Source organism: Dendrobates tinctorius, unplaced genomic scaffold (genome assembly GCF_039654945.1).
Source record: "Dendrobates tinctorius isolate UK_male_01 unplaced genomic scaffold, ASM3965494v1 ptg000036l, whole genome shotgun sequence".
Lineage (NCBI taxonomy): Eukaryota > Metazoa > Chordata > Amphibia > Anura > Dendrobatidae > Dendrobates > Dendrobates tinctorius.
Genome location: NW_027361704.1, coordinates 42,087,912 through 42,104,006, shown reverse-complemented (window position 1 = coordinate 42,104,006; position 16,095 = coordinate 42,087,912). Strand labels below are relative to the sequence as shown.

The following is a 16,095-nucleotide window of genomic DNA, read 5'->3' as shown; positions in this document are numbered from 1 at the left end:
CAAGCAGAGAGGAGGGGGCAGGTACTTCCTGCAGCCTCTACCACACCTCCTGGTCCTACAGATCCTTGTGCATTGCATTCAGTGTGCAGGCCCAGGATCAGGCTGTCAGTACAGAGAGGAGGGGATCAGGCTCAGCCATGGGCAGGTTCCTCTTTATAAGAGACAGTGGCAGACTTGTAGCCCGGCTCCTCCAGCCTGTGTGTAGCAAGGAAGTGCTCTCATCAGCCCTGATTAAACATTACTCCAGGATGGTGAGTATGGCTTAGGCTGCACTCCCGCCTCTGCTACACAACCGTGAGCTAATAACCACCAACGACTGTATGAGTTAGGCCGGGATCACACATGCGAGAAACTTGTTAATACCCGGCACTGCCGCTTGGATTGGAGCATGCAGCCGCATAGCAATACATGGAGTGCCGGCTATTACCATGCGAGACTCGGCCGAGTTTATCGCATGTGTGATCCCGGCCTTACTTAAAGAAGCACCCCAAGCTGATCTGATGTCACTTGACAATTTATTGTGCTGGTGTCAACTGAAGTAATAAAATGGTAATGAAATCCCCCATTGTGACCTGAGTCAGGTTCATAGGTAGAGGGAGATTGGAGCCTATAGGCCGGCCCATGGTCACAAAGCATCCACTTCTGTTTTAGAGGGGTCTCTGAGCCCCGTAGAATCTAGTGGGTGGCAGTGTACCCTCTGCATCCCAATAGCTATGCCCATTCATTTCAATGAGGACCCTAAACCTCTGGCCTGGCAAATATACGTGGGTGAAGAAACCTTTCCACACCACACCAAATCTGCAAGGTGTGAACTTAACCTTGGGGTGTGCATACACATTGCAGCCGAGTAATGGTAGCTTACTGCTAACTACCATGCACTAGTGTCTTCCCTATATCGGATGAAACTCTATGTAAAGTGGAACAGTCAGAGGAAAAGTATAATAGAAACTCGTCACCACTTCTGTATTTATCACCCACTCCTGCTTGTGGCTTACAGATACTGAGGTACAATACTGACCAAATACTGAGCGTGTGAACATGGCCTTAAAGTTGCTAGTACATGTGCAGCATGACAATTAGCAATAATTTGTGGCTACTGAGGCTCAGTTGCAATCTGAACATTGGCTCCACAAGACCTGAATGCTCTGCAGATGAAAACCTGCTTTGCTGGAACGCTCACCCCAGTTGGGGCTGATTTATTTGCAGAAATGTTGTGAATCTGCTGCAGATTTCACCCCATGCATTGCAAAGGGTGAAATCCACAGAAGATTGAAATGCTGCGGATTGAAAAATTTGTGTGATTTTTTTTTTTTTTCTTCGTAATTTTTTTTTTTTTTTTGGTGACTTTTTTTTTTTTTAATTAACCGGCACATGAACACTTTTTTTTTTCACATTTTATGCAAAACTATATTGCCTGCTTCTCCATTACAGCCTCTTGGATGTATCAAAGAGCAGATTGATGCACATTTTTTTTTTCTTCTTAGTGGATCTCAAGGTGCATAAAAGATCCTCATTCTTTATATAAGAGCCTGATCAATTTGCTAGGATTGCCTTGAGCTTCAGACAGGCTGGGCTTACAGAAATACATTGGTGGTAATATAGCACCATCCAGTGGTCATATTTGAGAACAACACTCTACAGAAGGAAAATGACAAAAAACACAACATGGAGACTACTAATGCATGGAAATACACATCTTTCCATGGTACCCTTTATCTGGGTATGGGCCACTGCTGGTTTCTGCTTAAAAATATTAATACAAATTATTAAAATACTGTTATGTAACAGTGGCCACAATGTTAAAGATTTTTAGATCCTCTACACAGTAATATAGGGAAGGGCAGGAGCTAAGAATTTTTTTAGTAGTGTACCAACTGTATTGATGTCAAGATGTATGCAGCTTTTATTCTCTTAAACTGGGGATAAAAGTTATCAGACTAACACAAATGTGAATAGTGTAAATTTGGGATTATTGAGCTGTTAGGATTTGGCTCTGTCACAACTGCTCATATACAATTTCAATGTTGTGGTCGCTTGACGACCGCAGGTAGATCCAAATCCTAACAGTGCGTATACTACACACACTAGATCCAAATCCTAACAGTGCGTATACTACACACACTAGATCCAAATCCTAACAGTGTGTATACTACACACACTAGATCCAAATCCTAACAGTGCGTATACTACACACACTAGTCTATGGTCATAAAAATGTCAGAAAAGCACTAGAAAAAATGCTTGTCCTATCTGTTTTAATGGCTTACTTTCAGACTTCTGAGGTTTTTTTTTTTTTAACCTTTCCGACCTGTGACGTATAGGTGCGTCATAGATCGCTTCTCTCCCTTTGATGTGGGTTCCAGCACTGAGCCCGCAGCTTTTCCGGCACATGACAGCTGATTTGATCAACTCTCATGAGCCACGGGTGGAATCTCTGACAGCGGCATTTAATGAGTGCGCCACAGACCACCTCCATCGGCGCCCCTGTCACATGATTGCCGTGGTTGTTGTTGCCGATCTGCCTTGTGGCCGGCACTCATAGCAGATGATCAATTCTGCTACACGTTGGGCTGGAGCCCTGCTGCATGTATCTACAGCAATCAGAAGATCGCAGCTTCAAGCCTCCTAAGCAGACTATTGAAGCAAGTAGATAAAAAAAAAAGTTTTTAAAAATATAAAAGTACAAATTCCCCCTCTTTTGCCCCATTCAAAATAAAACAATAAAAAAATACACATTTGGTATCACCGCGTTCTGCAACGCCTGATTTATCAAAGTATATATAAATAAATTTAATCTGATCAGTAAACGGCGTAACGAGAAAAATCAAAATGCCAGATTTACGTTTTTATGGTCGCCATAACATTGCTATAAAATGCAATAACAAATTATTAAAACGTCACATCTACCTCAAACTGTTATTAAAAAATACACGTCAGCCCCACAGCCTGAAAAATGGAGATGCCACGGGTCACGGAAAATGGCGCCATTTTTCTTCTTAACAAACTTTGGATTTTTTTTCACCACTTGAATAAATTAAAACCTATACGTTTGGTATCTACGAACTCGCAATGACCTGAAGAGTCATAATAGCAGGTCAATTTTAGTATTTAGTGAACATAGTAACCCCTCCCCCCAACACACACACAAAAATTGTGGAATTACACATTTTTCACAATTTCACCGCACTCTGATTTTTTCCCCAGTTTTTCCTGTACACTACATGGTAAAACCACTGATGTCATTCAAAAGTACAAGTCATCCCACAAAAAACAAGCCCTCACATGGCCATAAAGACAGAAAAATTAATATGTTATGGCTCTGGGAAGTAGGGAAGTAAAAAATGAAAACAGCAGAATCCCAAGGTCGTGAAGGGGTTAAAAGAAGCGTTTGAAAAAAAGGTACAGGTCCGGTCTCACTCACACTATACAATCGAATTCTAAAAAGATGTCTGAATCATAGAATCGTAGAGTTGGAAGGGACCTCCTGGGCCATCTGGTCTGGAAGAGATCCCGGTGTCTCTTTAGAAATGGTTTTTGCCTCAAAAATAGCATTATTGATTCTTATAAGAAAAAAAGATAGATAGAAAAATGACAATAAAAAACACTGAAAAAAAGAAAAAATGGCAACCAAAAATACCGGTGGACAAAATACTTCGTAAAATGACATGGGAAAAAAAAAAAATGTTTAGGCTTACAAAATGCTGAGAATACACCAGAAAAAAACGGAGCAGTTCCTGAAGTCTTTTCCACTTGATAAACAGACGTTTTGAATTCATGGATCAATGTATTGGGTATGAGCCCATTTCAGTTTAACCCGTTGCCGCCATGGCCAATTTACTTTCCTGCTCTTTTGTTTTTATCTGGCATCTCTTCCAAGAGCCATAAGTTTTTTCTTTATTTTTCAATCTATGTGTTAAATGTACATGGTGAGCTGTAGGTTACATTGGTGGGTTACATAGAGCCCCCGTCACACAAGTTTTGTGATGCAACAGCGATCTCACCAGCGAGATCGCTGTGTGTGACACTGACCAGCGACCGGCCCCCCCTGGCGGTTATCGATGATGGTCCTGGAATGGCCAGGACAATTTTTTTGATCGCTGGTCTCTCGCTGGCCAGCACGCATCGCTGCGTGTGACAGGCGGGAGACCAGCGATCAGCGCGCTGGTAACTAAGGTAAACGCAGGGTTTCTAAGCACCGTGCGGTGCTTAGAAACCCGATGTGTACCTTAGTTACCAGCGCGCTGAGGCAGGGAGCTGGTAACCAAGGTACACATCAGGTTTCTAAGTGACGCATGCTGCTTAGAAACCTAGTGTGTACCTTAGTTACCAGCTCCCTTCATCAGCACGCTGGTAACTAACGTACACAGCGACGCCGCGCGCTCGACGTCGCTGGTGCTGATCGCTGGTGAAGCTGCCTGTTTGACAGCTCACCAGCGATCATGTAGCGAGGCACCAGCGATCCTGACAAGTTGATAACTTGGGGATCCTAGTTAATGATAAACTTACCTGGAGCAGCCAGTGCCAGGCAGCGGCTGCCAAGGCAAACAGGATCATGGGGTGCATTAAAAGAGGTCTGGATACACATGATGAGAGCATTATACTGCCTCTGCACAAATCTCTGGTTAGACCGCACATGGAGTACTGTGTACAGTTTTGGGCACCGGTGTTCAGGAAGGATATAATGGAACTAGAGCGAGTACAAAGGAGGGCAACAAAATTAATAAAGGGGATGGGGGAACTACAATACCCAGAGAGATTAGCAAAATAAGGATTATTTAGTCTAGAAAAAAGACGACTGAGGGGCGATCTACTAACCATGTATAAGTATATAAGGGGACAATACAAATATCTCTCCGAGGATCTGTTTATACCAAGGAAGGTGACGGTCACAAGGGGGCATTCTCTGCGTCTGAAGGAGAAAAGGTTTTTCCACCAACACGGAAGAGGATTCTTTACAGTTAGGGCAGTGAGAATCTGGAATTCCCTGCCTGAGGAGGTGGTGATGGCGAATGCAGTCGAAGGGTCCAAGAGAGGCCTGGATGTCTTCCTGGAGCGTAACAATATTGTATCTTACAGTTATTGTTAGGTTCTTTAGAAGGACGTAGATATGGGGATTTATTCTGACAGAATTTTATAGGCTGAACTGGATGGACTAATGTCTTTTTTCGGCCTTACTAACTATGCTACTTTGTTACTGTGATATCGTTGTCGGGATCGCTGGTGAGTCGCTATGTGTGACGGGGCCCTAAGACTAGTTGATCACTTTTTATCCCATTTTTTGGGGGCTACGAGATGGCTGAAAAAATGTCTGATCAGGCAACTTTTTTTTCTGAATGACATTTATTATAGGAGTTAATTATCATTTCAAAGATTGGACTCATGAATATGGGGATTGCAAATATGTTTTGTTTTCAACTTGGGGAAAGGGGGTCAATTCAATGGTGTTTATATACAGTGGGGCAAAAAAGTATTTAGTCAGTCAGCAATAGTGCAAGTTCCACCACTTAAAAAGATGAGGCGTCTGTAATTTACATCATAGGTAGACCTCAACTATGGGAGACAAACTGAGAAAAAAAAATCCAGAAAATCACATTGTCTGTTTTTTTTTTCATTTTATTTGCATATTATGGTGGAAAATAAGTATTTGGTCAGAAACAAAATTTCATCTCAATACTTTGTGATATATCCTTTGTTGGCAATGACAGAGGTCAAACGTTTTCTGTAAGTCTTCACAAGGTTGCCACACACTGTTGTTGGTATGTTGGCCCATTCCTCCATGCAGATCTCCTCTAGAGCAGTGATGTTTTTGGCTTTTCGCTTGGCAACACGGACTTTCAACTCCCTCCAAAGGTTTTCTATAGGGTTGAGATCTGGAGACTGGCTAGGCCACTCCAGGACCTTGAAATGCTTCTTACGAAGCCACTCCTTCATTGCCCTGGCGGTGTGCTTTGGATCATTGTCATGTTGAAAGACCCAGCCACGTTTCATATTCAATGCCCTTGCTGATGGAAGGAGGTTTGCACTCCAAAATCTCACAATACATGGCCCCATTCATTCTTTCATGTACCCGGATCAGTCGTCCTGGCCCCTTTGCAGAGAAACAGCCCCAAAGCATGATGTTTCCACCACTATGCTTTACAGTAGGTATGGTGTTTGATGGATGCAACTCAGTATTCTTTTTCCTCCAAACACGACAAGTTGTGTTTCTACCAAACAGTTCCAGTTTGGTTTCATCAGACCATAGGACATTCTCCCAAAACTCCTCTGGATCATCCAAATGCTCTCTAGCAAGCTTCAGACGGGCCCGGACATGTACAGGCTTAAGCAGTGGGACACGTCTGGCACTGCAGGATCTGAGTCCATGGTGGCGTAGTGTGTTACTTATGGTAGGCCTTGTTACATTGGTCCCAGCTCTCTGCAGTTCATTCACTAGGTCCCCCCGCGTGGTTCTGGGATTTTTGCTCACCATTCTTGTGATCATTCTGACCCCACGGGGTGGGATTTTGCATGGAGCACCAGATCGAGGGAGATTATCAGTGGTCTTGTATGTCTTCCATTTTCTAATTATTGCTTCCACAGTTGATTTCTTCACTCCAAGCTGGTTGGCTATTGCAGATTCAGTCTTCCCAGCCTGGTGCAGGGCTACAATTTTGTTTCTGGTGTCCTTTGACAGCTCTTTGGTCTTCACCATAGTGGAGTTTGGAGTCAGACTGTTTGAGGGTGTGCACAGGTGTCTTTTTATACTGATAACAAGTTTAAACAGGTGCCATTACTACAGGTAATGAGTGGAGGAAAGAGGAGACTCTTAAAGAAGAAGTTACAGGTCTGTGAGAGCCAGAAATCTTGATTGCTTGTTTCTGACCAAATACTTATTTTCCACCATAATATGCAAATAAAATGAAAAAAAAAACAGACAATGTGATTTTCTGGATTTTTTTTTCTCAGTTTGTCTCCCATAGTTGAGGTCTACCAATGATGTAAATTACAGACGCCTCTCATCTTTTTAAGTGGTGGAACTTGCACTATTGCTGACTGACTAAATACTTTTTTGCCCCACTGTATGTACTGTGTGTATATAGATGTACTGTGTGTGTATATGTACTGTATATATGTGTGTGTGTATATATGCATACAGCCAGCCCTGGCAAAAATTAAGAGACCACCTTCAAATGTTCAGTTTGTCTGATTTTTCTCTTTATAGGTATATTTTTGAGTACAATGTAAATTGTTCTTTTAGTCTATAAACTTCTGACATCTCTGAATTTCCAAGCAGTACATTTTGTATTTTTTTTTTCTGACAAAGAAAAATGGTCAAAATTAAAAAAAAAACAAAAAAAAACCCAGTGCTTGCAGACCTCAAATAATGCAAAGAAAGCAAGTTCATAATCATTTAGAAACAACAATACTAATGTTTTAACTCAGGAAGAGTTCAGAAATCAATATTTTGTGGCATAACCATGATTTTTAATCACAGCTTTCATGCATCTTGGCTGCTTTCCACCAGTCTTTCACACTGCTTCTGGCACAAAAATGTAAGCAGTTCTTCTTTATTTGATGGCTTGTGACTATCCATCATCCTCTTGATTACATTCCAAAGGTTTTCAATGGGGTTCAGGTCTGGAGATTGGGCTGCCCATGACAGGGATTTGATGTGGTGGTCTCATAATTTTTTTCCAGATATATGTATATTGCTCAGTTGTCTGTCACAGGGAGGCGGTACTAGCACCCGCCATAGATGTAGTGGGTTCAGTTGCTGGGCCAGCTCCATACACCAGCATTTACCATGGAGCATATTATTTGTCCTATATCAGGAATAGTTTAAAAGAGGTTATATGGTATTTTTCAAAATTGTGTAATAAGTGGGAAATGTTGAAAAATAAATGAGCATTACTTACTGTACCCCTTGAAACCTCCACTGTGGTCTCGGTCTCTGGCTTCAGTAGTCATTTCTTTACCTTTTCCAATCACTGGCTTTATCGGTCATATACCATAGATGCAAATGCCACCCCTTTGCTTCTTCTCCTCTGGGGGGTCATGTAATGACAGTTGGGAGGTCTCCTCCTTTGGTACCTGCAGAAACCACCAGAGGAGCAGCATCTTGTGTTTGCATTCCCAGCAGATTTACATGCTGACTGTTACCAGTAAGGCCCCTTTCACACATCAGTTTTTTGCGGTCAGTCACAATCCGTTGGCTCGACGGATCCGTCGCAGATTGTGAAAAACTGATGAGCCGTATCCGTCACATCAGTTTTTTTCATCCGTTTCTTCCGTTTTTCGATGGATCCATTTTTTAAACCATGATTTTTTTCTATTTTAACCAAAGAATTGTACCTTGTTACCCCAAGTATTGTACCTTGTTACCCCAAGTATTGTACCTTGTTACCCCAAGTATTGTACCTTGTTACCCCAAGTATTGTACCTTGTTACCCCAAGTATTGTACCTTGTTACCCCAAGTATTGTACCTTGTTACCCCAAGTATTGTACCTTGTTACCCCAAGTATTGTACCTTGTTACCCCAAGTATTGTACCTTATTAAATAAATGAAAGACAATAAAACTTTTTATAAAAAGAAATGTTTTTATTTATTAAAGAATTATAAATTAAGATAGTTTGGGGTGGAGATAGTAATCGGAGCATGCACAGTTAAAGAACCGGAATCCGTCGCCAGATTCCGTCATTTGACGGGTTACGACGGAGCCGGCGCCCATAGGCTTCCATTCAAACAAAAGACGGAGAGCGATGGATCCATCGCTGTCCGATTTTTCAACGTAGACAAAAAACGGTACTTTGTCCGTCTCCGGCCGCCAGACAAACAATTTTCGACGGATGTGGCAAACGACGGCTGAAACGTGAGGCAATCCGTCCCAATCTATCGCTAATACAAGTAGATGAGAAAAAAACGGAACCTGCAGCAGCAGTTGCTGGATCAGTTTTTTTTTTAATTCAACGGATTGCGACTGATGGCAAAAAACTGATGTGTGAAAGGGGCCTAAAGTACATGACATTTTTATGCAAATCATGGGTGAGTGGCAAGTGTCATGGATTTTTACTTGGATTTGCAGCAATATTGAAGCCTACACGTTGCAGATTTGTCTCTTTTTCTTCTGCCCAGACGCCACAGAACCTGAAGGGTTTCCGGATACCATCAAGTGAATGAGAATCCTGAAGCCTCATGTATACTTTGCTTATGGCCGGGGTCACACTTGCGAGAAACTCTGAGTCTCGCGTCTCAATACCCGGCACTGTCACCAGCACTCAGGACCGGAGTGTGCAGCTGCATGTATTTCTATGCAGCTGAACGCTTCGGTCCGAGTGCCGGCGGCAGTGTTGAGGTACAAGACTCATTCGAGGTTCTCGCAAGTGTGAACCCAGCCTATTTGTGACTTGTGGATGGAAATCTGCAGCATGTCAATTATTTCAGTTTTTGCTGAAGATTTCTCCCATACTAATGAGTGGGGAAAAATCTGCACCAAAAACTCATGTAAAAAATGCAGCAAAATTCACCTGTTTTTAGCTGCGTTTTTTTCTACCGAGAGATGTAGAAATTTCTGCTCCAAATATTTAATATGTGCATGGACCCCAATTACTAAAGAAATGTACAGCTTTTGTGACAGATTTGTTAGGAATGTAATATCATGGCTCATGTGAATCCACCCAAGAACACTTTGGATTTTCCATCCAGATAATCTACAGCATCTCGGCCTGAGCCACCATACCCTAAATCAGAGCACAGCATGCACTCCTTGCGGTTATGCTGGGGCTTGGGACTCTTGTTCTAATCATCAGTGGGGTCCAGCTCTGGGTCCCCAGGGATCAGACATTTTTCACCTTTCCAGATGACAGATGATGAACCTTATCTATGAGAAAACCCCTTTATATTTATATTTAGAGGTTTTTCTTTTACACAGAGCGGTAATGGTGCAGAAGAGGACTTTGACCCATTGACAGGAGTGGCAAATAAAAAAATAATGCAACAATACCTGCATGTTTGAATACACCCTCAATATTTCAATTAATTTATTGAGTATTTTTTTTTTTCAGACATCAGAGGCTCACTTACTGACTCCAGAAGAAAGAATGCAAGCAGTCCAGGAACTCCAGACTTTAGGATGGGCAGACATCACTGCCAGGGATGCCATTTACAAGGAGTTTGTCTTCAAGACGTTTAACCAGGTGACCTTGTTAAATGGATATTTCAACAATTAAAACTTTATCCCAAGTACATAGGATAAGGAATGACCTACTGATTACTGGGCCCCTAACGATACCAAGAATGGGACTGTGGGTCCCAAGAGTAGGGCTCTGCAGAGAGAGATGGAGTGGAGGTGTGCATTGGAGGAGGGAAGTGTACAGAAAAACACATTGAGACAACACTGCTGTTTTCTAGTAAGTGTTTTATCTCATACCAGTGGTGCATTCACAGCTACACTGTTTAGTACTGCTGTAAATGTCCTCCATGCTGTTGTTACTGTTATGGGACAAATGCTAAAAGAGGATAGAAGAGCAGGAATCCTACATATCTCATTGAATAATCGATAAAATAATAATAATAATAATCGATAAAATATATATATATATATATATATATATATATATATATATATATATATATATATATACACACTGCTCAAAAAAATAAAGGGAACACTTAAACAACAGAATATAACTCCAAGTAAATCAAACTTTTGTGAAATCAAACTGTCCACTTAGGAAGCAACACTGATTGACAATCTATTTCACATGCTGTTGTGCAAATGGAATAGACAACAGATGGAAATTATTGGCAATTATCAAGACACCCTCAATAAAGGAGTGATTCTGCAGGTGGGGACCACAGACCACATCTCAGTACCAATGCTTTCTGGCTGGTGTTTTGGTCACTTTTGAATGTTGGTTGTGCTTTCACACTTGTGGTAGCATGAGACGGACTCTACAACCCACACAAGTGGCTCAGGTAGTGCAGCTCATCCTGGATGGCACATCAATGCGAGCTGTGGCAAGAAGCTGTGCTGGGTCTGTCAGTGTAGTGTCCTGAGGCTGGAGGCAGTACCAGGAGACAGGCCAGTACACCAGGAGACGTGGAGGGGGTCATAGGAGGGCAACAACCCATCAGCAGGACCGCTACCTCAGCCTTTGTGCAAGGAGGAACAGGAGGAGCACTGCCAGAGCCCTTCAAAATGATCTCCAGCAGGTCACAAATATGCATGTGTCTGCACAAACGATTAGAAACCGACTCCATGAGGATGGTCTCAGTGCCCAATGTCAATAAATGATTATGCCTTGTGTATTCTGTATTCACAGTAACACAGAATGCTGAAAAAGGGCAAAGAGAAGGTAAAACTAGTGATTGGTGCCTCCACATTGATATGTATGTTTGTAAAGCAATACCATGTGGCTTCTCGGCAGTTGCTGGTTCCACTTAAGGACACTGTATCGGTTACAATCAGCGATACATGACTCCATGATAGTGATCATACAGTAGGGTGTTCTTCATTTGTGATCCACATATGATGCCAATTAAATGACTGCATTTTGCTCATTTCTGTCCGCTCATTGATAACACGCATGGAAAATTGTGCCGTTATTGAAATGCCTGCCAGACTCAGAAGCTCTGTATGCTCCATCAGCAGATGGGAGTTATGGAGAAGATCAGGGCCTTGAGATCATGGACATTGGGAGGTATTTGCAGGAAAATACTTTCAGATGTAAGCAGGGCCGTTCTGCTGGATAGAGGGGAATTGTAAATTGAAGAATGATTGTGTTTTGGTGTAGACGCTTCTAGGACTGGATGTAATGAATGGATTTCAGAAAGTGAATGGGATCTTGACAGGAAATCATCCCTCTTTCTGATGTCAGCTGAAAGTTTGGATGCTGCAAATTACATCATTTCATAGTTTTGACCCAGATGATATTGTCTGGATTAGGGCTATAAACAGATGGTGAAACTGATAGGATCAGCATTGAAAATCTTGTAAAAAATGCATTAATATTTTAATATTCAGTAGAAAGAGGGAAAATATAGTTTTTGTAGAAATGATGTCACTCCGGTATGTGGGCTGATTAGTATTACAGCCAAAATAAATGGGGTTAAGGTACAAAAATAGACAAAACGGAGTACTGTTGAAAAATCTCCATCTCGATCCATGCTCGTAAATATCTTTATTTTCCCTTCACCCATGACAGCACCACCTGAGAGAGGGATCCGCCCCGCCAGGACAGGAACCTACTGAGATATAAGGGGCGGCACCTCTCCCCCGCTTCAGTTGGGTTCCTGTCCTGGAAGGAACCCCACTGTTGGCGGTGCCTGTCATGGGCGAAGGAAATGGACCCAGCCCCGTCCCGGCGCAGGAAGAACAGGTGTCTCACCTGCAGCGCCGGCCGTCGGGTGCTGGATGTGCAGTCCCCGGGCCCTCTGGGGTTCCGGGTTCGTGCGGGCGTCGGTGGGATCCCCCACCGCGCCGCCCTCCCCTCGCGCACACCGCATCTCGATCCCCATAGCAGGGGAGAGACGCTGGCTTCTTCCGGCCGCTGACGTCAGCGGCGCATTGCATGCTGGGTGCGCCGGCTGACGTCAGAGAAGGGCGACGGTTTAATGGCGCCGGGTGCGACGCCGGCCGGCTTCTTGAAAAGGCGGCCGGCGGTCGCAGGGGGGAGGGGAGAGACGCTCACCTGAGCGGAGGCATGGTATTTAAAGAGAAGGCGGCAGCAGACGGTGGTGCAACATGGAGTCAGAGCAGGAACGTTCAGCGTCCCTGCCTCCCTCTCAGCCCTCTGGCAGAAAGCATGGAAGCCATTCCAGCAGCAGTCGCCCCAGCCGCAGGTCGGGGGATTCAGCAAGATCCAAAGAACGCAGGTCACGTGCCCCGACGCAGCCTCCGAGTCCGGTACCCTTGATTTCGGGAGGTGAGTGATCTTCGTGAATGTTAGCATATGTTAAAGGGCTTCTGTTGTATGCTTCACCCTGTAGGAAAGGCCTAGGAAAGCGGGAAGCAAGAAGAACAATAGGGATTGTGCTATATGTAAATCTCCCCTAGCAAGAGATTGGCAAAAAGATCTCTGTGCTGCGTGCATTCAGCGGACTATGGCGGAGGAAGCGCCTAGTTTCGCAGCCAATCTGATATCTGCCCTAAGGTCAGAAATGGAAGGCTCAATTAAGTCCCTATTGAAAAAAGAGAAAAAAAACAGGAAGGATCCCCCTAGTTCCCCCTCGGATTCCGCGTCAATGTCATCTCAGGCGGAAAAATCATCCTCCTCAGACTCCTCAGACAGCGACATGGGGGGTAAACCATGTTTCCCTGTAGAAGACACAGACGCCCTCCTAAAGGCCATTAGAGCTACAATGGGCCTACAGGAAGAAAAGGCGGCTAAAACCCTAGAGGATGTTATGTTTGGGGGGCTTCAGGAGAGGAAAAAACGGACCTTTCCGGTAAACGAGAAGATCCAGGCACTTATTGAGAAGGAGTGGAAAAAGCCCGAAAAATCGGGGGCCCTTCCATCCACTTTCAAAAGCATAAGGATGCAGAGATATGGGACAAAATCCCCAAAATAGATGCAGCGGTGTCCAGATCCTCCAAAAGGTCGGCCCTGCCCCTGGAAGACGCAGGGGTTCTTAGAGACCCACTAGACAAAAAGGCGGACTCATATTTGAGGCACGCATGGGAAGCGACAGCAGGAGGACTAAAGCCGGCAATAGCGGGTACTTGTACGGCATGCTCCCTCATGATCTGGCTGCAGCAGTTAGAAGAAAAGCTGGCTTCAAGGGTCCCAAGAGAGAAAATCTTATCGGAGATGTATCTCTTGCACGGGGCAGCAGCTTTTTTGGCCGATACCTCGGCGGACTCTATGCGGATGACAGCCAGGGCAGCATCACTATCAAATGCTGCTAGACGCGCGTTATGGCTTAAGGGCTGTCCGGGTGACCTCCAGTCCAAGGCCAAATTATGCTCTCTCCCCTGCGACGGTCGATTCTTGTTCGGCAAGAACTTGGACGATATACTGGAGAAAGCAGGCGATAAGAAAAAAGGCTTCCCCAGATTCCCTATGGATCAGAGGAGACAGCCCTTTCGGAGGGGGAGATTCAATAGGGGGCGCCCTCCCGCTGACAGGAGAAGATGGGAGGATAAAAGAAAAAAAGAATCGGGATTTATGTTTGGTGGAGGTACCTCCACCTCAAAAAAGTCGCCACAGTGACGCCAGTATTCCAGTGGGGGGGAGATTGGCACTCTTTTTCCAAACCTGGGAGATGATCTCCTCCAACGCCTGGATCCTAACCATCCTGACAGAAGGCCTGAAAATTCCCTTCATCCGTCAGCCAAAATCCGTGGTCGTCATCACACCCATCAGGAAGGTGACCGAAGAGCAGGTGGCCTTAGAAACAGAGATCCTGAGCCTGATAGACAAGCGGGTACTCTCCGAGGTACCACGCCTACAGGAAGGGAAGGGGTTTTATTCACCCCTTTTTCTGATAAAAAAAACCCGATCAAACTTTCAGGACAATCATAAATCTCAAACGGCTCAATCTATGGATAAGGAACTCGACCTTCAAGATGGAATCAGTAACTACGGCGGTGAAGCTGCTACACCAAGATTGCTTCATGGCCATGGTCGATTTAAGGCTGAGTTCACACGTGGCGTTTTTTTCGCGTTTCCGCAGCGGTTTTAACCGCGCGATTTTGCCACGAAAACGTGAAAAATAAGCATCCCATGCATTCCTATTGGATTCTGCAATGCTGTGCTAATGCTGCGGTTTTTACCGCGGCGGAATCGCTTCGCGGTAAAAACCGCAGCATGCTCATTGATTTGCGGAATCGCGGCCATCCCGCACCCATAGGAATGCATTGTTCCGCTTATTTCCCACATGTGGCTGTGTACACCATGCGGAAAGTAAGCAGAACAATTGCGGATGGTACCCATGGTCCGGAGGAGAGAAGACTGTCCTCCGGGCTTTGGGTACCATATCCCTGTAAAAAATTGAATTTAAAATAAAAATATTGTTATTCTCACCCTCCGACGTCCCGCACAGCCTTCCCGCTTCTCTTCACACTCTTGTTCCCAGTAGTCCTTTGCGAAAATGCTCGCGATGACGTCCCTTCTCGCGGGATCGCAAAGTCTCGCGGTCATTCGCGCGACGTCATCGCGAATAACCGCGAGACGTCGCGATCCCGCGAGAACTGACGTCATCGCGGGCATTTTCGCAAAGGATTACTGGGAACGGATGCGCGGGACGTTGGAGGGTGAGAATAACACCGTTTTTTTTTTTTTACATACTATCTTTTACTACTGATGCCGCATAGGCAGCCTCAGTAGTAAAAAGTTGGTCACACTCGTCAAACATTGTTTGACGAGTGTGACCAACCTGTCAATCAGTTCTCCAAGCGATGCCACAGATCGCTTGGAAAACGCTAGCATTTTGCAAGCTAATTACGCTTGCAAAATGCTAGTTTTTCCGCGGGAAAATCGCGGGAATTTAAAATGCGAATTTCCCGCGGACTGGAATTCCGGAATTCTCGCGGTAATTTCCGCAAGAGTTCCGGTACGTGTGCACTTAGCCTAAAGGATGCGTATTATCACATCCCTATCCACCCAGATTACCAGAAATACTTGAGGATAGCACTTTATATTCAAGGCACGCTAAGGCACTTTCAGTTCAGGGCTCTTCCGTTTGGCACACCTAAGGGGCATCATAGGTCAGGGTTCCTGGACGCGTCAAGAAGGGGAAGCATCCTCCAACCTGAGAGAACTGTGGGCAGTGAGCAAGGCCCTAAATCATTTCATTCCGCTACTCCAGGGTCGAAATGTACGCATCATGTCAGACAACAAGGTAGTAGTGCAAAACAGAAGCCGCGGAGACACCATCACATGTTTCTCAACGCAAGCAATGACCAGCCAGGTCTTTCCCCGGGAAGGAACAACCACGGGAAGGGCAGTCTCCTATGAAGGAAACCACCTATGCCAAAACATGGTATCCATCCACAGACAGCTGTTTCGGGGTATTGCCCCTCATCAGTGTGGAGTAGGAAACTGGCTGGTAGGAGCAATGCCTAGTAAAAGACTGTGCATGTTTTGCATATTTCCCATAAGGGATGGGGCAGTGC

General features: G+C 44.5%; 1 protein-coding gene across 1 annotated transcript in view; it reads left to right on the top strand.

The window, feature by feature from the left end:
* The window catches only part of PCBD2 (pterin-4 alpha-carbinolamine dehydratase 2), a 203,275-nt gene continuing 187,180 nt past the window's right edge, over positions 1 to 16,095 (top strand). Inside the window, exons 1-2 of the mRNA XM_073573831.1 lie at positions 1 to 251; positions 10,043 to 10,174. Coding sequence (XP_073429932.1) covers positions 138 to 251; positions 10,043 to 10,174 — 246 coding nt within the window. The 5' untranslated portion in view covers positions 1 to 137. The remainder of the gene's footprint in view (positions 252 to 10,042; positions 10,175 to 16,095) is intronic.